We start from the raw sequence: 24,521 nt of genomic DNA, 5'->3' as shown, positions 1-24,521 counted from the left end.
TAATACATAGAGGCTGGACTGGTTAGCATGAAAGGCAAACATCACTGGTCACTAGACACAGGGAGGAGACTGATCTAGATTCTCATAAACCATGTTGTATCCATGTATCCATATTTTTTATAATTAACCATCCATGTACTGTTTACTGTAACATACTGAATGACTCATCCATGTTTTTTTTAAACCAAAACAAGCTTAAAATTTAGTTGCAGATGACAATAAAGGAAGGGATCTTCTAAGGAAGCATTTCATTAAAATCTGAGTACAGTATTTCAGGATGAGTCATTCATATTTAATTTCAATTCTTCAGAAATATAAACACGCTAGCATATAGATTGCCTCAAATCCACAAAGCCATCAAACCCTATTTTTGATTTCACAGGGTCTTTAACAATTATAGTGCCATTTCCACAATTCATTAGGGTTGGGATGGTGTTATGCGCAACTTTGGGCACACATGAATAATTTGCTATCTTTCACTGCGATTTTTTTCTGCACTAGGAACTATTTACATCCACATAAATGATAGAAAAATGAGAACATGCTGGATATAAATCTCATTCATCTGAAAAATGTGATGTTTAAATTATTTATGGATGCATGGCCATAGTTCCGAGAAACCATCAGCCTCCCCCCTTCGGAAGCAGGGCCCAAAGCCTGTACTACTGTAGCTGGCAGACATCAGAAGCCACCCAATACCACACCACTATGTACTTCAAAGAAGCATGGTACTAGGGAAAAAAACTTCACTTTTAATACAACAAAGATACAGTAACACATCGATACTTATGAAACAAAAAACAGAGACACATGTATATATGCAGACGTTGAATGTGGGATGCAAACAGTCAAACAAGAGATAAATGAAGCAGAGATTCCAAAAAAGTTTTCAGACACATGAGAGGAAAAAAAGGCACAAAGCTGCTAAACCCAGACAGGAAAGGAGCCGATTGACAGGCAGTAAAACTTTTCTATTAGACTGGACCATACAAACACCAGGCTGGTGAAGATGAAGAAAGAGAGAGAGAGAATAGTGGACGGTTAGAAGAAAGCCAGCTTCCAAATACACTCACCTCTCAGCTCTGCACAAAATTTAAGATCACATAAGATATATTACAATATTTCACCATAAATGGCTTATAAATCACCTGGAATTTGCTTTATCTGCCATTTGCTTCATACCATATGTTTATTTATTATCTATTATCGGATTGGTCAATCTTGGCCTTCAGGAGTCAGATATTTTAATGTCTTAAGGGTAGACATTTAAACAGATTGATTTAGAAACACCATAATTTATGAAGTTTGTCAAAATGGCAGCAAATCACGAATGTCAGCAAACCATGAATTATTTAAATAACTATTACTTTATTAAAATTTTGTATTTTTTTCCAAAAGAGCAAACTTAAACCTAACTTCACAGTGCAGTATGATATTTTAAAGTGCCAGTAAGATCCAGTATTTAAAATGACCTTTATTGCAGTGTGTCATGTAGCTGTCCATCAATGTCCAATTTCTTAACCCAAAAAAATTGCATCAAAAATAAAGATATTGGCTTCTAAAGTAGGGAGTTGACTCTGAACCACGTTAACGAGTCATAATATTTTCCGAATCTCTGACTTGTTGTCTGTCTATGTGTGAAGGCAAAACTTTGCATAATGTCCGCCTATGGTCATGCCCGCGAGAAACGGAAATCTTCCGCTAGTTGGTGTGGTAACATCATGTCGAGAAGAAACTGTGTTTTCAGCTGTAAAGGCACGTTTGTGTTGTTTTCACTACCAAATGATAAGATGTGAAGAATCAGTGGTTAAAATTTATTTTTCCATGATACCACAGCAGTAACATTAAAATAAAACCCTTTTTTTGTGTTCCTATCATTTTACTCCCGATGGCTTCTCCAATCTCTGCGAGTTCAAGGCTGGATTTGCTAAATGTTTGGTCATAAGACATGGTTTAGTACCCACTTTATTTAGACGAACATGCGTCTAGCCATAACCTGCAAGTATGATTATTATGTTGTGTTTATTTTCTCAATGTCTAGTTTACTGTCTTATCAATAAGTCGAGCTAGCACTTGGCTAACACATGTTTCAGTTGCACTATTGTTTAATGTTTAGCTATGGGCCCAGTGTGTCAGCCCATTCTCACCAAAATGCGCACAAATAACACACGGTGTGACCACCGTGCAACAGACACGGCAAATTCCGACCCTGCGTGCACACGACACACCAGTCCATCCCATTCACCCACATGGCGCCTCCCTTCGTGTCACTTTATTTCCCGGTTCTTTACTTGTCTTCTGTTTTTATACCATTGTCGGTTGGGTTTTGTGTTGCAACTTTTTATAACATAAAATGACATCTTAAGCCAAACCCCGATTCTAACCCCAACTCCAAGCGATCATGATTTAAAAATAGACAAAACATGGAGAAACCTATATATAAAATTACATCCTAAAGCAAAACCCAAATCTAACCCTAAACCCAAGCAAAAATGGTTTAAAAAACAGAAAATAAACGAGAAACCATGAAATAAAATGGCACGAAAAGATGCGCCACACAAGTGAACGAGAAGGACTGGCGTATCATATGCCACAAAATTGGAATTTGGCGTATCTATTGCACGATAATCACACTGCGTGTTATTTTTAAGCATTTGGCGAGAATGGGTTGGGTATGTTTACATACTTGCTTACATGAGTGTAAAAATGTTAGTGTCTGTTGTCGTTCTTATTACTTGGAATAATGATAAATGATGTGTAATGATGTTGGTTTTTAAACTCTAATATCTAATCAGTATGTCATGCTAGCACTAGGTTAACGCATGTTGTAGTTGTTTACTATTTAGCTGTGGGTCTGGTTAGCTTACATACTTGCTTACGTGTAAAAAATGTTGTGTCTGTCGTCGTTCTTATTACTTGGAATAATGATAAATGATGTGTAATGATGTCGGTTGTCAAACTATAATCAGTACGTTGTGCTAGCACGCATGTGGCAGATGTTTACTGTTTAGCTGTGGGTCTGGCTTACATACTTGCTTACATTAGTGTAAAAATGTTTGCGTCTGTCGTCGTTCTTATAACTTGGATTAATGACAAATGATGCATAATGATGTCAGTTTTCAAAGTCTAATGTCTTATCAGTAAGTTGAGCTAGCACTCGGCTAACACATGTTGCAGTTGCACTATTGTTTAATGTTTAGCTGTGGGCCCGGTACGTTTACATGCTTACATAAGTGTTAAAAGGTTAGAGGTTTTTGTCGTTCTTATTATTTGGATTAATGATTAGTGATGTGTAATGATAATGTTAGCACTAGGTCAATCCATGTTGCATTATTGTTAAAGTCGCCATGAAACGGAAGTAGCGATTGCCTAATTTTCCCTGTGGTGGCAAGTGAAACCGGCTTCTGAAATGAAATAAGGCAGGGCTGGATTTGATTTTGTCTATCGAGATCTGATTGTATCGTTTGGAGTTAGGTCGTGTTGCTAATTGCTAATCACAGTGATCTTTTCCCGGACCCCGCCATTCTGCCACACCATATGACCGGAAGTAAAGAGAGATCGTTTTGAGAAGGGGAGGAGATTTGCGTTTTTGATTAAAGATTATAAGGGCACGTTAATTAAAAAAAAATAATAAATCTTACAGATAATTCATTTGTAAAAAAAAAAAAATATTCCAAAACAAATGACAGTTTTTCATTTTATTTTCATGGTAACTTTAACTGTGCAGAAAAAACAATCACAACTAAGTGTGTCAGTTGACCAATCAGAGCAGAGTAGCCTACCGAAAGGATGGGTTTAGGGAGACTGAATCTTTGAACGGCTTTGCGCGAATCGTATGTTGATCTTTGAGAAATGAGGTAATATTAAATTTATATTTTGAGAAAATTACAGTGTTTTTTGAAGCTTAGAAATTGGATCTGACTGGCACTTTAATTAATTTCAAAAGGCCCATGTATTCAGCGTGAAGAGTGTTCGAGTGTCTTTGGAAGCAGTGTAGGGCTGAGAGGCAGATGATGAACATTGCTCTACTGTTAAATACATTGCACTCCTGACTGGTTAGTAAGAGGGGGTTAATATCGTCTGGGACAGAGTCATCCGTCAGAGCTAAGGACCAGGATTTTTCCGACGTCAGAGACAGAGCCTCCACCTCGGCTAGAGGAATCTAAAGAAGAAGAGACGAGCCAAGAGTGAGACGCTCACATGCACAGTCTGAACACACACACACGCAGACTTTGACACAGGTTAGTGCCAAAGAATTAAACTCAAATGCAAAACTACATAAAGGGGTCATTAACAGTAAGTTAATATACACAGGGCAGCATCAGGTGAAGGGGACTGGCACATAAGGAGGACAGGGGCTGGCTTTTCTTTGTTAGCCACAATAAACTTTCTGTTTTTTAATATTCCACATAAATTAAATCTATATCAAAAATGAAAGCTGTACCTAAAAGTTTGGCTGCACAGTCCAGTTAGTCCCTCGCTGGTAAATGACATTATAAGACCATCTGACTGCAAGAATCTTTTCATTGACAGCCATTTAAAAGAACTTAAAAGTATATTGTAATGAAATCATTTTTATATTCTAGTACTCTCCTCCTCAATCTCCGAGTACTCTGATGATCTTAGTGGTACAGTGCTATTGGTGTAGAGCAGGTTTTGGATTTGATTGACCATCAGAGACTGACCTGGAGCAACTTTGTGCAAAGTCGTCAAAATTAGAAACCGAGAATGAGGACAGCTATTTCCATAAAGCCATTCCAAATACTGAGTTTTAAAAGGCTACAGTACGTTTTGCAATGCTAATGTAATTTAATGAAATATTTCTCTGCGAAACAGACCAAACGAGATTTTCTTGCATAATTCAACAGCAGTCCATCTCTTTATCGACCTTTAGCTCTTTGACGACAGGCTGATGAGTCCATCGCCTAATTTGATATTTATGGTTTTCGGGACAAGACACCAAAGTCACAGTGTTTCCCCCAATGGGGAATTTAAAGATACTTTTTGTCACTTTTACAGGATTCGTTAATAAATACGCTCAAGCAGATGGATGTTTCTGGAGCATAACAGAGACCTCAGAAGAACCTCAGAAGTGCTAGAAATCCCAGGGATGCATAAGTGGTTTTGTAAGTGTCACACAAAAGCTTTGCTTCTATTATCTAACAAGTAAAAGTCTAATGACTTTGGTCCAGAGAGAGCGAGCGAGAGAGAGAAAGAGAGAGAGAGAGAGAGAGAGAGAGAGAGTCAAAGAGGGATTTAGACAGAGAAAGGATGCTGACAGAGTGTGGTGCAAGGTAAAGACGGTTAACAGGGAAAGCCATTGACCTGTTTCTCAGTGCAGTGCTTGCTGGGAAGGGGAGGCAGAGCGTAGTAGTGGCAGACGGAGCCAGACAGGTTGTCCATGAGGCTGAGCTCTCCTTCCAGTGAGCCCTGGATCACCATGGAAACTGAGTCAAACATTGGCCTCCGCTGTAAAGCCCAGCACGCGACAGACAAATGAATGGCATAAAGGCAGAGAGCGAAAGAGAGAGAGAGAGAGAGAGAGAGGTAGAGGAAATGAGAAGGGATGGGGTAAATGATAGCACACAGAGAAAAAACAGAAAAAAGAAGGAAAGGGAGTTTGTACACTTACAGTTCAGGTAGCTGCAAGACTTTTAAGACTTCAGTGGCGGCTCGTGACTGCTCATCCGAGGGGCGCTAATTCAAAATAAGTGTTGCTTGCGTTTTCAAAATATGTGTTTGTTGCATCATGTGAACCATGTGCATCACATTTTTTGTCAAAATAAGTGCCTGCTGCACACGCGTCAAAACCGCTTATGATAAAAGAGACGCTCACGTTCACAAAATACACGCAAGACACTCCCTTAACATTAAACTTTGATTACACATGAGATTATGTGAGTGTCTGGTAAACGCGAGCGTCTCTTTTCTCATAAACCCTTTAGACGCGTCTGCAGCAGGCACTTATTTTAACAAGACACGTGATGCACCCTCGAAAAAAGAAGTCACCGGCCGCCACTGTAAGACTTACAAGTTACTATGTACCATGAAATTATGAAAAAAATGACTCATTGATGCATTTTTTTTTTTTAAAGAAATTTGCAGAAACTTTCATTCAGTCTGGCTCCATTATACCATATGGCAAAAATACATATATTTTAAATATATCGTAGCTGTCCGATGAAAACCACGTATGTCCATTTTTCCGATTTTGAGATTTTTCGACGGATTAAATGTCCAGGTTAATTTCCGTATAGAGTATGCTTCGCATATCTAAATGGCCAATGAAAAGTTGTGAAATCATGTCATCTGATTTTCACGGATATCCATTTGGTGTCAAACACGCCGTGTATCTCCCGCCCTGTAAAAGCATCTCGGCGGTCTCATGAAGTTTCATCGAAGCTCAGCACTGGATAGCCGAATAAACATAGCCTTGTGAGACAATGACTTTCCGTCATCGAGGTAAACGTTTCCCCCCTGATGCCAGATGTACGTCTAGGAGTGACAAAATTACTGTAGGACTGTGCAAACAAAGTATCTGTCTTGCATTACCATGTCAGTGTATTGATTCATTGTCCCTTCATAGTTTGCAAGAGACATTTTATAAGTGTATAATTAATATTAAATAAACTAAGTGTAGACGTAGGCTATTTAATAAACTGAGCGTATTTATCTGTCAATATGAAACGTGACTTGGCCATTCTAATTAATGGTCGGAAGAATGCGTATATGCCACCGTTACTGTAAATATGCACGTATGTCCATTTAAACTCAATTTTGGTCACATGTGGATTATATCCTTACACTGGCAAGAATATGGTTACATATAAAGATGCCGTACCAAGTGTGACAACGCTACATTCAACTGCTTTTGAAATACGGTGTTTTTTTCCACTTCCTGAACATTAACCGTTTTGGACATACGTGCGTTTCATCGGGCAGCGACAATATGCTAAATACATTTTGTAAAAGTAATGAATTTTGTAATATATTTAGTTTTAACCTTCATATATCAACATAATCAAATTGTATTTCAGGGGCAAGCAAATAGATTACTAATTTTACATCCCATATGGCAAAAATATATTTTTTTTTGCGTAAATATATTTTAAATATATGCTAAATAGTATATTTTTGAAGTTGAAAACATAAATTTTAACCTTTACTAAACTGTTATGTTTACAGGTTCGTAACATAAACAAAGTTTTTCTTCCAATGCAAGGTAATATATTTCCTTGGATTGAAATATATGTAGGGCTAAATATATTTTTAATAGCTTAAAAAAATATATTTCAAAATATACAAAAAATAGCCAAAAAATATATAGGAGAAAAATATATTTTTGTAAACATATTCCAAAATCTATATTTGAGCAAATATATTTTTTGTATATTTTTAAATATATTAAAATATATTTTTCGCCGTATGGGATCGTATGTAATTTCTGATTACTTAAAACAATGTCTTCCTAAATACTGCAGTACAGTATATACAAAAGTAAAATGGGTTTACACTGACATTAGGAAATGTTTATGTTCAAGCTAAATATGTAAAATTTACTGCATAGGTGAAATAGTAATACAATTTATTACAGTATGTTATCAGATGTGTAACTGTGCCCTAATGCCAATGTTCCTGAAGCTCAATTGGTAGAGCATTGTGTTAGCAGTGCTAAGGCCATGGGATCAATGGGAATGAATAAAAATTAATTCATTCATTACATTTATTTAGCGCTTTTCTGCAGAACTCATATGAAAGAGGAATTCAATCCAACCGTCTCCATTGACTTTGTATTGCGAGAGGCCGCCTCCTTGTCATTTCTGGCTTATAACAAAAAACAGAATAATGCCTAAAAGCTGCTGTGTGACAATATGTACAGCTAACAACCCAAAGAACCCAGAAATACATATTTATAAACTGTCGAGCCGTAAAACCCAGCCTTTGAGGAGAAAAAAGTGGATCGCCGACTACGTTTCCCCCTAGTGGACGCAGTTCTACTAATATGAGTACTATGAAAAATTGCCTGTTTCCACTTTTCTGTCTGTAAACGCTCGTTTTTTGAGCTCGACAGCTTATAAAAAACTTATTTCTGGGTTCTTTGGATTCTTCCCCCCCCCCGGTGGGCGTGGTTTTCAGGTTATGACGCGCTGCGCTCTGTCTCTATGCCGGAGCCCACCCCTACAGTACTCTTTTTTTATGACTTCCTGGGATTTTTAACAACCACAGAGAGTCAGGACCTCGGATTAACGTCTCATCCGAAGGACGGTGCTTTTTGTCCACGCCATTATTTTGGGGTGTTAGGACCCACATAGACCATAGGAGCACCCCCATGTTCTCACTAACACCTCTAACACACCTACTGACAAAATGTATAGCTTTAATGCACTGTAAGTCAAATTGTATTTTAATTTTGCCCTACAAATGACATCCACAAGGGGTCACTAGAACTCTACTGAGATTTGTGCTGGCGATGAGCAAATATTAAAGACACTGGCACACTTTAGAAAGGGCTGGAGAAATAAATAAATAATGTCAGTGTTAACTTAAAAAATGGCTGGTATTCTGGAAATAGCCATACGGCATTTACAAAAAAGAGGGGGGCTGTATCACTACTTTCCCATGGCACCAGTCTGACCTCAGACCGCTGAATTTTAAGAAAAACAACATGCACATCTTTAAATGACAAAAACAGAAAGTGATAAACATACTTAAAAAAAAAACATTTCCTATGACAGACCTTTACAAGTCAAATTAATTCACTGCTTTAAAGCAATAAACAGTTATAAAAGTAAAAGTGAATACATAAATGTTATATAAGTTAAAATTTATGCTGTCAATTACCAAAGAATATCTTTACAATGCAAGCTAAAATATAAGCTATAGAGCAAAGCACTGCATTATAATATCTGTACAAAGACTTTAACATTACAGACATTAACATGAGACTGGATTTGTACAAATTGTACTGTAACTCCTATTAATAATAACTAAAGCAAAATATGGAAACCAAAAGAGAATACCAGAAAGGGTCACTTTTATGGCCCAAATAACACATTTTTGCAAAAGAATTAATTTTTTTTCAAGAAAAATATATGCATGAATTCAACAAACCGTAATGCCTTGCCCCATAAACTTCAATTATAAACACATCACTGTAAACATGGTGTTTGCTTGTTTGTACAAGCTTAGAGATGATGAGTCAAAGTTATTTTCTATGTTAATCGACAGCATGTAACAGATGCTGCTAATAGGGCTTAACTTGTTTTGAACCGGAAACATTGCTTTAATACATGCACCAATGAGTCCAAGCATCTATGAAAGAATATTGCAGATTTAGATAAGAAAGGTCAAGAATTTCAGGATAGACTGAAGCAAGCTGAAAACCCCTGCTGAAAAAAACTAGTTCAAGCTAGTATGTCGCAGTTTGGGAAGATTATAGATGCATTCTGGCTTGTCATTGGTTGATACGCCATATGTACCAGAAGAAGAAAAACCCTTTACCTTTAGTAGTATAATTCTAAATATTTGCTAAAGTGGTACGCAGCAAATCTGTACACACCGATCTCACACCCAGCATGTCGACTTACCTCTAATGGTGGCTCCGAATTAAGTGGAGGATCCGGATCTGCCTTAATGTGATTTTCTGAGTCTCTGCGTATATCTGGTGGGCTATCCGTAGGATAAACGGGTCCTGACAGTTCCTGTGAGTCCCTGGAGATCCAAGGTGACCCTCCAGGACCACCCATGTCCCCAGGCCCCAGAGGTGAGATATGTCCCCGGGACATCCCAGCATCCACAGCCTCCAGCTCCATCTCGGCTTCCAACTCGGCCTCCTCCTTGGCCTCTTTGTTGCTTTCTTCCAAGTGCTTCATGAGCACGGCGATGACCACATTGACCAGCACGAACTGGGCCGTCAGTACAAATGACACAAAGTAAATGGGTGACACGACCGTGTTGTAGCAGATGCCTTTGTCCTCGGAACAGTCTCTCAATGTGTCCTATTATAGGGACACACAGAGTACAAAAATTATGGTCGGTGGAGACGAGCAGGTCGCTAATGACACCACACAGACAGCGTGCAGAGCATTTGAAATAAAGTTGTGCGCATCGTTGAAATTCAGCACCATGAAGAGAGAGTTGACTCTTCAGTATGTCCTACCTTCATTATGCCATTCCAGTTGTCCCCTGTGGATACACGGAACAACAGGAGGAAAGCCATGCCAAAGTTCTTGAAAGTGGCGTAACGGCCGAGACCTTCACATGGATGCAGCTCATCACATACTGAGACATAAAAGTCAGAGGTTAGATGCAGGCTGAGACATCGATGTGTAAATCTACATATTTGCAATTTGAATAATGATTATAAAATGATTGTCAATGGCCTCTCCCATGCCAGGGCCCTACAGTATGTACTCAATTACCCCTTTTCCCCATGATGCCCCTGATTAGAAAAAGCTCAGTACAACACTTATTCATTCACTGGTATTTTGGAGACTGGATGACCTTCCTGCTCTATTTCCTGCTCTGTGTCAGTTAGAAAGAGAATAATTGGTTGTAGAAAGTCAATCTCAGTTAATATTGTACTTGAACAGCATTGCAAAGCTGCATGTGAATTATAAAGTCTCTCAGTCGACTGATTGGAAAAGGAAATGGCATCAACCCTGGCTGAAATGAACATTCTAAAATGTGTGAAGGTGATCTCAAAACAATTTAATATCCATACATGAATCAAAAGTAATAATGTATATAAAACAATTAAAAACAATCCAGGCAGTATGAGAAGATCAGAAAATTCCACATGTGTCAGTTAGTCTGATTAAGTGAATAAACGGATGAATCACAACAAAAAGTACTGTAAATATTGCATATCCTTTAAAGCATATTTATTTTTTATAATAAATTATATCAACCTCTAAGTGGTGGATCACAAAGCCCCCTTTAAACAAAGTAAAAATTTATTGGGAAAAAACCAAGACAGTAAGATTTTAAAGGGACATTCCACTTTTTTTGAAAATACCCAGCAAACATAGGTTGGACGGCAACGCTGTCTCCCCGACCAAAAGGACGCCACAAATGTTGTACTATTGGTCCGAAAAAAACAACGTCTCCCCGTCCAAAATTTGTCGCCGCTGGACACAAATGCACAACATGTCCTAAAATGCATTTATATATGCTTGTATACATTTGTATTGGTCTATATTTTTCTGAGGTTGCGTGTATTCAAAATTTTATGTACGGGTTTTATGTATTAACGTCCAGAAGATGACATTTTTAGACGTGCATGGACCGTGCAGAAAAGACGTGTGATTCACGGTCAGATGACGTGAAAGACGTCGGTTGGATTTTCATTTTGGATCTATTTTTCAACCATGACGGGACGTGACGGAGGGACGTATTTTCAACGGTAATCAGACGTCCAAAAGTTTGCTGGTTAGGCTCATTTTCCAGCTCCCCTAGAGTTAAACATTTGATTTTTACCGTTTTGGAATCCATTCAGCTGATTTCCGGGTCTGCCGGTACCACTTTTAGCATAGCTTAGCATAATCCATTGAATCTGATGAGACCATTAGCATTGTGCTAAAAATAACCAAAGAGTTTCAATATTTTTCCTATTTAAAACTTGACTCTTCTGTAGTTACATCGTGTACTAAGACTGACGGAAAATAAAAAATTGTGGTTTTCTAGGCAGATATGGTTGGGACTATACTCTCATTCTGGCGTAATATTAAAAAACATTGCTGCCTTAACATGGCTCAATGATATTACGCAGTGCCCGAAAATGGTCCCCTGCTATTGAAAGTTACCAAGGGGACTATTTTCGTGTGTTGTGTAATATCATTGCGCCTCCTGCAGCCATGTTATGGCAGCAAAGTCCTTGATTGTTGCACCGGAGTGAGAGTGTAGTTCCTAGCCATATCGGCCTAGAAAATCCCAACTTTTGATTTTCTGTCGGTCTTAGTAAATGATGTAACTACAGAAGAGTGAAGTTTTTAATAGGAAAAATATCAAAAGTCTTTGGTCATTTTTGAGTGCGATGCTAATGGTCTAATCAGATTCAATAAATTATGCTAAGCTATGTTAAAAGTAATACCGCCAGACCCGGAGATTGGCTTAATGGACTCCAAAACTGTAAAAATCAAATGTTTAACTCTAGGGGAGCTGGAAAATGAGCATATTTTCAAAAAAAAGTGGAGTGTCCCTTTAAGGTCTATACAGGCATGTGTGTGTGTGTGTGCGCATGCGTGTGTGTGTGAAAGCCAAAGCGTTTGTGTGTTTGAGTGAATTAGACCAAGTGGAAAAATGGTTCTTATATATGTGAATTTGTTGTGCTTACTCAGATCACCAAACAGTTCTACTCCCAGTGCTGCAAAGATGAAGAAGAGCAACATGAAGAGAAGACCCAGATTCCCCACCTGTAGAGAGAGAGAGCAAGAGAAAGCAAGAGAAAGAGTTTGTTATACAGCACAAGGAAACCAACAAAACAGACCCAGAAATACCAGCTGTGATGAGCCAAAGTCAGTAAGAGAAAATGAAAGGCGTGTTTCCAACTTAAACATAAAAAGCAGCCGTGGCAAAGCAGTTACAAGCCTGACTCTGTAACCATTGAGCTGTGGTGCTCATATAGAAGATACAAGTTTGATTCTTGGAGGCTGTGTCCTGATGCTATTTCTCACTCCACTGACAAATGTTAACAAATGCAACCTTATTGTAAAATGCTTCCAAAAACTATGTAGCCAACACCTGGTTAAAATAATAATGCAAAACATACAGAGTGATTACACACACTTAGATCCAGCATGATTTCAATAAAATATTGGCTATTTTCCCACCTTAATTCTAAGTGCACTATTCAACTGACCAGATTCGAGACGAATCAGGACGAGGGATTAAGCTCACAGAATCTGGCAGGATATCTCGGAACAGTGTTCTGGATCACCTCTCGCAAATTGCGGAAGGGTGGATCAATAGACCAGAACCACGAGGGCAACTTTAATGCAAAAGAACAGACTGTGCGTGCAGCACTCTGATAGAAAGTGTGAAAGGGCGACAGGAGGTGATGCAGAGACCAGGAGACCGAGCATGATGTAATCCAATTAGTGACAATCAGTAAGTAGATGTACATGTATAATTATCTATGTGCGCATCTGAGGAGTGCTTAAGGAGTCCAGCGGTGCCCCGTGTATCCGAATCAAAACCCTGCGGGCAGCAGTGCAGTCCAAAAATGTGCGTGCTGGTGATTTTCATGTCTGGCTTCTGTCATGTCTGCTGTTCTCCAAACAGCCCATCAGAGGCAATCTGCACCATCGGGCCCCTTCATGGCAGATTGACTATGTAAATGAGGCCTGTGTAAAGTGGAGGGGCCCCGGGAGAACAGGACGCACCGGGAAGCGTTCTCATTATAGTGCAGGAAAGAAAGTGAAGAGCAGAAGTTTATCAGAGAAAGAAGAACAGTTTTGAACAGTACCTGAGGAAGGGCCTGGATCACAGTGTCAAGAAGGGCTCGCATTCCCACGGCCATCTTTAACAACTTCAATACTGAAAGAAGAAAACAGCACACTTCAATCTTGTGTATATGTATATCAAAAACACTATTTTGAGAAAAACTGAAGAATTTGAATATAAAGTGGAGCCACTAAAAGTAGCTTTTTAATAAGCATATGATGGAAAACAGGATTTTCCTTGCTTTTCGAAAATATTAGACTCTTAACTTTTCAAAGTCAACTTCAAAGCTCTCTCCCCAGTCCACCGGGTCCATTTATACAGTAAAAACTAAGCTGCTAAACTAAACTCATCAGCAGAAACACACACAAAATCTGCAGTCTCAGAAATCTCAGCAGATTGTGAAGTCCATCATGTAAAAGGTTTAACACTTAACAGTTTTGGTAACTTTGCAAATGCTTTCATCCATCAATATAAATGCAGATCTCTCAACTTGGTTTTAACACATTTCACCGTTTAATTCTGCAGGTTGCTCAGCAAAATAAGTAATCCAGCAAAATCTTGTAACAATTTTATTCATAACTATTTTATTCATAACAATAAGGTGTCTAATTTGGATGAATATACAATCTCATTTGTGTTAGGGCTGCACAATTTACAAAACAAAGTCGTTCACCGTCAGTCGGGGCAATTTCACCTTCATTATCACGGACGTATCGCCTGCGATATTGTCCAGCTTGTCAGTAAACTATGGTTTTGTGTAGTTAATGCCTGTCCATTTAAAAGCAGGGGATGGCGATTTACTACTAATCAAGAAACCGGCTTTACTGACGAAATGCGCATGACAATCACATGCGATTTATCTTGCATGCTGTCAATTAAAGGGACACTTTTAAAAAAAATATGCTAATTTTCCAGCTCCCCTACAGTTAAACATTTGATTTTTACCACTTTGGAATCCATTCAGCTGATCTCCGAGTCTGGCGCTACCACTTTTAGCATAGCTTAGCATAATCCATTGAATCTGATTAGACCATTAGCCTCACGCTAAAAAATAACCAAAGAGTTTCAATACTTTTCCTATTTAAAACTTCTGTAGTTACATAGTGTACTAAAACTGATGAAAAAAATTTAAAGTTGCGATTTTCTAGGCAGATATGGCTAGAAACTATACTCTCATTCTGGCGTAATAATCAAGGACTTTGCTGCTGTAACATGGCTGCATGAGGCGCAATAATATTACGCAGTGCCCGAAAATAGTCCCCTGCTATTGAAAGTTACTATTGCCTAGAAAATCGCAACTTTAAATTTTCTGTCGGTCTTACTACACGATGTAACTACAGAAGAGTCAAGTTTTAAATTGGAAAAATATCGAAACACTTCGGTTAATTTTTTGTGCGATGCTAATGGTCTAATCAGATTCAATCGATTTTGCTAAGCTATGCTAAAAGTGGTACCCCGGAGATCAGCTGAATAGACTCTAAAATGGTAAAAATCGCTCTTACCCGTTTTTGAAGAAACACATATTTGAAAGGTGATAAAAAGAGAACAAATGAAGATAGGATAAAAAAATGTTTCCTTTGTTTGTTTGTTTAAAAGCAGAGGGTCTGTTCTTTCATTTGTTATATTGTTTGAAACATTTCTGGAAGGCATACAACTTTTGTGAAAATCATAAAAAATGCTGCCACTGGCTGGCAACTTTTTAAAAATAAAAACGCTGGTGGGGAATGAGTTAACATACACATGTACATATCAAATATCAAATATTATGTATTCAGAAACATGGTCAACCCTGATGAATGTTACTGTGAGCTATGCCAAAAGGTTATTTAAGTCTTAAAGAAAATTAAAAGTCAAATACTACAAAAGTGCATGCACGGTAGATGCGCTCTTTCTTGTGAAGTGAAATCGAATTCTCCTGTAATTTTTGAAGTGGTCAGATCGTAGAGCATGTTATTATTGGGGTCGTGCACTACACACCGAGCTTTAATGATGTTAATGACATGGCTGCTCAGCCATGGATGAGATGGCGCAGCGTAGGCCTGCTTAATTGCAATCAGTGCCAAATTTCATTAAAGGAACGTCTGAATGAATGCAGGAGAAAATGGGCCACGTACAGGTACACAAACACAGACACACGAGCGTGTAGAAATCTGAGCAGGTGTGTTTGCTTGAGCATCTCTGTTGTGGGAATAATCAATAAAGACTCGCCCAGCAGCTCTCCTATTAGGAAAGAAATAATCGTTCCAAGTCGACAACCGTCCCAGCTTCCCACTCTGTGTGTGTTTAAGCTTGTGCGTTTCTGAGAGAGTGTGTATGTGTGTGTAAAATGCGAACTGAATTTCTCAATATAGCCATCTGGACTCTTCGGCTTCTGCTGAGCAGTCTGTAAGACAACAAAGATCCCTAGGGTGACACACAACCCAGCCTGGTCTACTGCAGAAACGGGAATATTGTTGAGAAGTGTGTGCTTCTGCAGGAGTGAAAAATGGACAGTGGTGATGGTACGAAGGATAAGAGAGGATACGAACCACGAGCGATCCGCAGCACCCTCATTATGCGAATAATGGTGGGGTTGATCGGAAGAGATGCATTGACCTCAATTTCCTCCAGAGTTATGCCCATTATAGACAACAGCACAATGGCGAGATCCAACTGGTTCCACCTGTAAAAACACACTTGTTACGCTAGTTAAAAGTACAAAAGTGATCCTGTTTTTACGTTGTGTTACACTGTCAGGAAAAAAAGGTCAAAATGGTCTCTAGCTGTCACTGGAGTGGTACCCTTTCAAAAGTACACCTTTCTGCATTTCTGATGTTAATCTGGAGTACCTATAGAGTAGTATTACATCCTTTATATCTCCGAAGAGTCTTTAGTTTAATCAGATCTATAAAAGAAAGACTAGCTTTACCGATTCTTTCCTATAACGTACGAAAAAATGAAGAAGGAGGAGTTACTACCGCGGGAGGAGCGAGTATGAGTCATGCAACACTATACAACACTGTTTAACTTATGATTCATTACATGTTCATTTATATAATATGCACGCGCCTATTTCCAACATAAGTCTTACTTACCGCATGCAACTCATGACCCGGTTGGGACTTTCCAATGAAATCCAGCCCATCAAACACACAAGCAAAACTCTGCTGCTACCCGGATAATAAACTATATCCATTGTTTCCATAAGGCTGGCTTTCTTCTCCTTACATCCAAAAACGTCTCGGTTACGTATGTAACCCTCGTTCCCTGAAGGAAGGGAACGGAGACGTCACGTCGTGACCGACGAATTGGGAACCGCTTCGCGGGTGACCTATCTACTTCGAGAACTATCAAAAACGCCAATGAACTTGGCATGCAGGTATTTGCATAATGCCGGCGCCGCCCCGCCAGGTGCGTATATAAGGCACAGGTGCATAATACCAAATCAGCTATATTATTGCTGAGAAGCCGAGCAACAGTGCCCGGCCTGAACAGCAATGGAACAGCAAACTGTGGCGACGGGACGTGACGTCTCCGTTCCCTTCCTTCAGGGAACGAGGGTTACATACGTAACCGAGACGTTCCCTTTCAGTCGGTCACTACGACGTCACGTCGTGACCGACGAATTGGGAATCCCTACCAAAACGCCACTGCAGCTGAACCCTTCCAGTGCCTGCAAAAGCCCTCCGCCCTCACATAAGGGGCGGAACCTAAGGCGAAATGCAGAAGGCCGGTCACTACCTGTTCCTTAACCCACGATAGTGAAGCAGCGAACTGGGAGAAGCGACTAAACTGAGCGGAGCTAGAACACTGCGGAAGCCATCCCCTAAGAAGGTTAAATGGATGACATAAAATATATGAAACAACCGACAGGTTGCTCAAAATAAAGTCTCTGAACAATACATGGTATGTTGAGAGATGCAGAGCAGGCTCTGCTAAGGAAAAACGTGGAGGATTAGAACCCCACGGACTATACACACAAATGAACCCCACGTAGGGGACAAATGTGGATGCCTAGCCTACACAGGTTTACAGAGAATACATCAGTGATAGGTTGACAGCGGATGCTCCGCAACACCAGCTATCAGGGCGGTGGAGGAGAGGCAAAAACAGTTTTTTAGACGTTTTTGCCCCGATGGCCTTCCATAATGGTGCAAATGTGCAGCACCAAAATAGAGGCTCCAAGCCGACACACGAGCCGACCCTCGGCATTCTTAACTAGTTAGTAGAAAGAACCCGCGTGGAAACCGGTTCGACACGAACACTATAGAATCTTATGAACGTATTAGGTGTCGCCCAGCCTGCAGCTCTACAAATATCTGTTAGCGAGGAACCGCGAGCCAGTGCCCAAGATGATGCCACACTGCGTGTAGAGTGGGCACGTAAATTAAATGGACAAGGCACATTCTGCTTTTGATATGCAAGGGCTATAGTATCCACAATCCAATGGGACATCCTCTGCTTGGTGACAGCTTTTCCTTTCTGCTGACCACCGTAACAAACAAAGAGCTGATCTGAGGTCCTAAAACTTTGCGTTCTGTCTATATACACACGTAGTGCACGAACAGGACATAACAAAGCCATGGCTGGTTCTGCCTCCTCCAAAGGCAGTGCTTGGAGATTCACCACTTGATCTCTAAAAGGAGTGGTGGGAACTTTGGGCACAAAGCCGGGCCGGGGTCTCAGTGTTACGCTGGATGCAGCCGGCCCGAACTGAAGGCACGATTCATCGACCGAAAATGCATGAATATCCCCTATCCTCTTAACAGAAGCCAAAGCAAGGAGAGTTAAAGTTTTCATTGTAAGAAACTTAACACTCACACTATGCAGAGGCTCGAATGGGGCTTCCTGGAGTGATTTCAGCACCAAGGACAGGTCCCAAGGAGGAATAGAGGGGGGACGCGAAGGATTCAGTCTTCGAGCGCCTCTGAGAAATCTAATGACTAGGTCGTGCTGACCCACTGTTCTACCGTTTACGGGTGAATGGTGAGCTGATATCGCAGCGATATCGACTTTAATAGTGGATGGTGACAGCCTATTCTCCAAGCGACGCTGGAGATATAAAAGCACAACACTAATCGGGCATTCTCGGGGGTTTTCACTTCGGGAAGAACACCAGTCGACAAACAGGTTCCATTTAAGCGCGTAAGCCTGTCTCGTAGACGGCGCTCGCGCAGCAGCAATAGTGTTAGATACCTCTTGCGGTAAATCACTCATATCCTCCGTGCCCCGTCCAGAGACCACACATGGAGGTTCCACAGGTCGGGGCGCGGGTGCCATAATGTGCCCTCTTGTTGAGAAAGAAGGTCCTTCCTCAGGGGAATCTTCCACGGAGGGGCTGTCGCGAGGAGAGAGAGTTCTGGAAACCAGCTCCTGGTTGTCCAATACGGTGCCACCAACAGCACGCTCTCCTCGTCCTCCCGGATTTTGCATAAGGTTTGCGCAATGAGGCTCACCGGAGGGAACGCGTATTTGCGCATGTTTCGCGGCCAGCTGTGTGCCAATGCATCCACGCCGAGCGAGTCGTCGGCTAGTGAATAGAACAGGCGACAATGGGTCGTCTCTGGGGAAGCAAACAGATCTATCTGCGCTTTGCCGAAACGTCTCCAACTTTGCTGAACCGCAATGGGGTGGAGTCGCCATTCGCCGGGACGCGCAGCCCGAGAGAGCGCATCCGCCTCTACATTGAGCGTGCCCAGGATGTAAATGGCACGAAGAGACCTCAAATTCTTCTGACTCCAAGTGAGGAGGTGACGGGCGAGATGCGACAGGTGACGCGAGCGTAAACCGCCTTGACGATTGATGTACGCCACGGTCGCAGTGTTGTCTGTACGAACTAATACATCTTTGCCCCGTAACTCGTTGCTGAAACGGACGAGCGCAAGATATACAGCCCACATTTCCCGGCAGTTTATGTGCCAATGCAGCTGGGGTGTCGTCCAGACCCCCGAAGCCGCAAGCCCATCGTATGTGGCCCCCCACCCCGTGTCTGACGCATCTGTGCATACTATCGCGTGCCTGGAGACCTGTCTCAGAGGCACACCGGCTCGGAGAAACGCACGGTCTGACCACGGAGTGAAAGTGCGACGACACGCAGGTGTAATGATAACACGGTGAATGCCGCGCAACCACGCTCTCCTCGGGACTCGATCGTGAAGCCAACGCTGAAGCGGTCGCATATGAAGCAGTCCGAGCGGAGTTACAGCTGCGGCTGCTGCCATATGCCCCAAAAGCTTCTGAAATTGTTTCAGCGGGACCGCGCTCTTGCTCTTGAATGTATTCAGGCAAGTCAGAATCGACTGTACACGCGCTTCTGTTAGACGAGCTGTCAAATCGATCGAGTCCAGTTCCATACCGAGAAAAGAGATTCTCTGCACGGGGCAAAGCTTGCTCTTTTCCCAGTTGACCCGAAGACCCAAACGAGCGAGGTGTTTTAAAGTTAAATCTCTGTGATCGCACAGCGTCTGACGTGTTTGAGCTATTATTAGCCAATCGTCCAGATACGCGAGAATGCGCACACCTCTCTCTCTCAGGGGTTTTAAAGCCCCCTCCACTACTTTGGTGAATACACGGGGCGACAGAGAGAGCCCGAATGGGAGGACTTTGTACTGGTATGCTCGCCCCTCGAACGCAAAGCGGAGAAACGGCCTGTGTCGGGGGAGAATCGATACGTGAAAGTACGCGTCCTTCAGGTCGATAGATGCGAACCAATCGTTTGGACGAATGCATGGAAATATGCGTTTGGGCGTCAGCATTTTGAACGGCATTCTGTGAAGTGCACGGTTCAGCGAACGCAGGTCCAGGATCGGTCGCAAGCCGCCGCTTTTCTTGGGTACAATAAAGTAAGGGCTGTAAAACCCCGACCTCATCTCGGCTGGAGGGACCGGCTGAATCGCGTCTTTCGCCAATAAGACAGCGATCTCCGCACGGAGGACGTGCGCATCGGCAGCTCTCACCGTAGTGAAACGAACGCCGGAGAATTTGGGGGGACGCCGGGCAAATTGGATCGCATAGCCGAGACGAATCGTGCGTAAAAGCCAACGCGACGGGCTGGGAAGCTGTTCCCACGCCCCCAGATACCGTGCGAGAGGGACTAAAGGCACGATCGGTGTACCCGCGGCGGGCGCAACGGAGGTGATCGCCGGTGTGTGCGTAACGGCCGCACCGACAGCAGTGTTGTGTGTAATAACACTCACCTGAGTCCGTTGCTGGGTGGTTGAGTAAGGGAGGCTCTGCTGAAGACACCTCACACCACTCGATGCACCCTCTGGCGAAGGAGGAGGGAGACGATGGGTTATGAGCCCGTAGCTGTCTCCTACCGGCTGAGAGCGCGGTGGGGTTATGAGCCCGTGCGTCGCTCTCGTTCTCCTCTGATGAGTCGGAGAACGAGGGGGGGTTATGAGCCCTCTCGTATCTCCGGAGCTCATCTGAAGACCTAGAGATGGAAGTGGAATTCGCTCTTTTTGTGGATTTGTGGGTGCCGACTGAAAAGTCGGCGGAACAGAAAAATGAAACAAAAGATTCCCCAACCGGCCCTCCTCCGGTGGGGGGAGTGGTGCCTTCACCATCTCCCGAAGAGCGATCCCCTCCATCTCTAGGTCGCCCGTCTCAGGGCCGCTTTGATCTACTTTTACCACCCTTTGCAGCGGCCTGATCGGGCGGGGCGGGCTGCAGACGACCGGTTCCTCGCTACTTACAACAGCCCCGGGGAGGAAAGCAGGCCGCCGCCGCAGGACGCCCTCGGCGAGGAGCAGGCTGAGGCGCCGACGTGGATGGGGCAGGCGCAGGACGCTTCCGACGTGGCATGATCTGAGCGATGGCCTCAGTCTGCTTCTTGGCCGCGGAGAATTGCTGGGCAAACTCCTCGACCGTCTCGCCGAACAGGCCGGTCTGGGAAACCGGAGCATTCAGGAGCCGGGTTTTATCAGCGTCCTTCATGTCCGCCAGACACAGCCAGAGATGGCGTTCCTGGACTACCAGGGTAGACATCGCACGCCCGACGGCGCGTGCGGTGACCTTGGTCGCACGAAGCGCCAGATCCGTAGCCGCACGCAGTTCGGAGAACTCCGCCGAGTCGTGACCTCCCGCGTGCAGATCCCTCAGAGCCTTAGCCTGATGAACCTGCAGCAATGCCATGGCATGCAGGGCAGAGGCTGCCTCCCCACAAGCCTTGTAAGCAGCACCGGACAGCGCCGAAGACTGCTTACAGGCCCGTGAGGGGAGAGTAGGCTGGTCCCGCCAGGAGGAAGCGACACCGGCCGGACACAACTGCATCGTGACCGGGCGCTCCACTGACGGGATACCAGTGTACCCCTTGGCATCTCCACCCTCGAGAGAGGTGAGAGGTGAAGGCTGATACGGCCGGTTCCGGGCGGAAAACGGGGTTTTCCACGACCGCGTCAGCTCTTCATGCACCTCGGGGAAGAAAGGCACCGGGGGCGAGGACTGAGAAGCCCTGGCACCCCCGAAGAACCAATCATCGAGGCGGGACGGTTCAGGTGGGGGAGGTTTAGTCCACTCCAAGCCGACCGCCTCCGCCGCCCGAGCGAGCATGGCTGCCATCTCAGGGTCGAACGCAGAAGCCGCAACCTGGCCCGAAGGCGGGAGCGGATCCGGATCGACGTCTGAGGCTGACAACCCCCCCTCCGACGTTACGGTGGATATCGCGTCAGGTGGAGGCTCGACAGAGCGCGAGGACACCGTAGAACACGGGCCACTCGTCTCCATCGGGACCTCCGCTGGCAACGGATCAGGGCGCTGGGAGCTACTGGACGAACCAGCAGACCGACCCAGCACCGTTATACGGAGGTCATCCTTCGCCAATCTGGTAGCTGCGCCCTTAGCAGCACCAGACTGGGAAGGCGGGGGCCGTTGCCGGAGGAACGACACCCGTCTCCGCAAATCCGCTATAGTCATGCCCTCGCAGACGGGGCATGAACTATCACGCAACGCTGCCTCTGCGTGCTGGAGCCCCAGACACGAGAGACAACGCTTGTGGCCATCCTGGGGGGCGATAAACACACCGCATCCAGAAACGGAGCACGGACGGAAATCCATCTTTAAAAAGACGACCCCGACCGTGACACGAATGAGTGGCTGTCTTTAAAAAGACACAAAGCTCAAACGTGCTGCTCTTTTAGGGAAATCACTCTTTTGTGCGAGCTGGTGAAACACACAGGGAGAGGCAAACGCACTCACTCGAACTCAAGTCCTAAATTAAAGAGACAGAGAGAGAGAGAAAGGGTGGAAAAAACACTGCGAGCCTCCACTGAGGTGTCTTTGCCCAACCAACTTCAGCAAGCTGAGATATTCTTTTCCCACACAGCACAGGATCTACGAAGATCAGTAACAGCTTCTCGAGAGCAGATGTCTGCCGGCTTCGAAGCAACAAAGCTGATTTGGTATTATGCACCTGTGCCTTATATACGCACCTGGCGGGGCGGCGCCGGCATTATGCAAATACCTGCATGCCAAGTTCATTGGCGTTTTTGATAGTTCTCGAAGTAGATAGGTCACCCGCGAAGCGGTTCCCAATTCGTCGGTCACGACGTGACGTCGTAGTGACCGACTGAAAGGGAACACACTTCTTCTTTTGTGCCATTGTTGAGTTTTGAAATTAAACAAAGCTTGTTGCATGATGATGTGATGTTTGTAAGTTCTAGCGTCTCCTGCTGATTGACAGGTGGGCGGGCTTTTCCGGGGGAAGTGCCCATATAAATAAATGATACGTATAGAAACCCCTGAAACGTCAGCTGGACCTGTAATCGTAAAAAACTTTCCGAAACTTGTACGAACCCTGGCGAAGTGCATTCGGCACAGAAATAGTCTGTAACACGCCCAACTGCTTTTTTGACACTTTGCCTACGTTTAGCATGAGGAAACAACTCTATAACTGTGTTAATACGTCAGAATCCATGAAATACCATTGAACCCCACCCCTTTAAGAGGTCAAATTAGTACCTTAAAGGGTACATATTGGTACTAAATGTTATTTAGTTTTGCTCTAGTGACAGCTTGGGACCATTTCAGATTTGTTTTTCTGACAGAGCAGAATGCTATTATTTTTTAGTTTACATGAATGTCGAATTTACAGTAACTGTGGGAAACCCAGAACTTTCTGAATCAGGAATGCATCTTGTAATGAACAATAGCGGATGCAAATTGGCTATAGATTCAACAATTTAATTGTAAATGTTGACAGTACTTTTCATTTTGCATGTATTTTGTGTACTGTTCATGAAAACAAGCTAGTTAATGAGGTGACATTTCCCATAATTCTCGGCGGTAGCACATAAACTGAAATACAGACATTAATTAGACTAATGCATAATCCTGACTTTTCATTTGTTGAAGACTATAAAGCTTCCTGTCTTTGTCAGCAAGTGGAAGAAAGTTATAGAAATATGAAATTGCCAAAGGCATCATACATTTCTTCTGAGATCACTTGAATATATTACATCATTTTGTAAATACAGCTTCAGAGATCATATAAGAAGAACTTAAATGAAGCATAATATCCATAAAAACAACATCAAGTCTCAAGTGTCAAACCTGAAGGCTAGACTGTCTCCAAAGCAATAAATATTATAATTTAGTATATACACTATTATTTGCATATAACTTTTAAGCGACTTTGGATCTAATTTCTCATTTTGTTCATTGTTTAAAAACTTTTTTATTTTATTGTCATCGCCGAGGTAGAGCCTAGAGTACCTCAACAATCTGTGGCCTGAAGCCATGTAAGGTGTTTCATTAGAAATAGCAGAAAGTGCACAAAGCATTTATTTTAAGGGGCTTAGTGATTTAAATGTAGATTTATCTCCCAGTGCCTCCAGACTTGGATTGTTTCAAAATAACAGAACAGTGATTTCCAATTATATAAATCCACAAACTCAAAAAGTTTCAACTTTTACACCGTTACCCCATAAACAGCATGTTGTGAAACATCCAGCAGTAATTATAATGTGGGCGGTGGATTTAAAATATTTCAATTAATTTTGGTGTCAAAATTCCTTAATTATTATGCAAATAGTTGCTTTATAAATGGTGATGTGGAAATACATTGTTATGATATTTTCTCTATTAAAAAAGCTGTAATA

General features: G+C 42.7%; 1 protein-coding gene across 11 annotated transcripts in view; it reads right to left on the bottom strand.

The window, feature by feature from the left end:
* cacna1g (calcium channel, voltage-dependent, T type, alpha 1G subunit) overlaps positions 1-24,521 on the bottom strand; it is a 272,840-nt gene that overhangs the window by 7,464 nt on the left and 240,855 nt on the right. For 7 of the 11 annotated variants that reach the window (XM_055176561.2, XM_055176552.2, XM_055176553.2 and 4 more), the window contains 7 exons: positions 15,972-16,105; positions 13,466-13,536; positions 12,335-12,413; positions 10,160-10,281; positions 9,588-9,998; positions 5,326-5,469; positions 4,040-4,162 (listed from right to left, as the gene is read on the bottom strand). In XM_055176561.2, coding sequence (XP_055032536.2) covers positions 4,040-4,162; positions 5,326-5,469; positions 9,588-9,998; positions 10,160-10,281; positions 12,335-12,413; positions 13,466-13,536; positions 15,972-16,105 — 1,084 coding nt within the window. The remainder of the gene's footprint in view (positions 1-4,039; positions 4,163-5,325; positions 5,470-9,587; positions 9,999-10,159; positions 10,282-12,334; positions 12,414-13,465; positions 13,537-15,971; positions 16,106-24,521) is intronic. The other 4 variants (XM_055176559.2, XM_055176560.2, XM_055176558.2 and 1 more) reach the window with 3 other exon arrangements.

Source organism: Misgurnus anguillicaudatus, chromosome 4 (genome assembly GCF_027580225.2).
Source record: "Misgurnus anguillicaudatus chromosome 4, ASM2758022v2, whole genome shotgun sequence".
NCBI classification, from domain to species: Eukaryota; Metazoa; Chordata; class Actinopteri; order Cypriniformes; family Cobitidae; genus Misgurnus; species Misgurnus anguillicaudatus.
The sequence above is the reverse complement of the archived record's forward strand: the minus strand, read 5'-3'. Positions and strand labels throughout refer to the sequence as shown.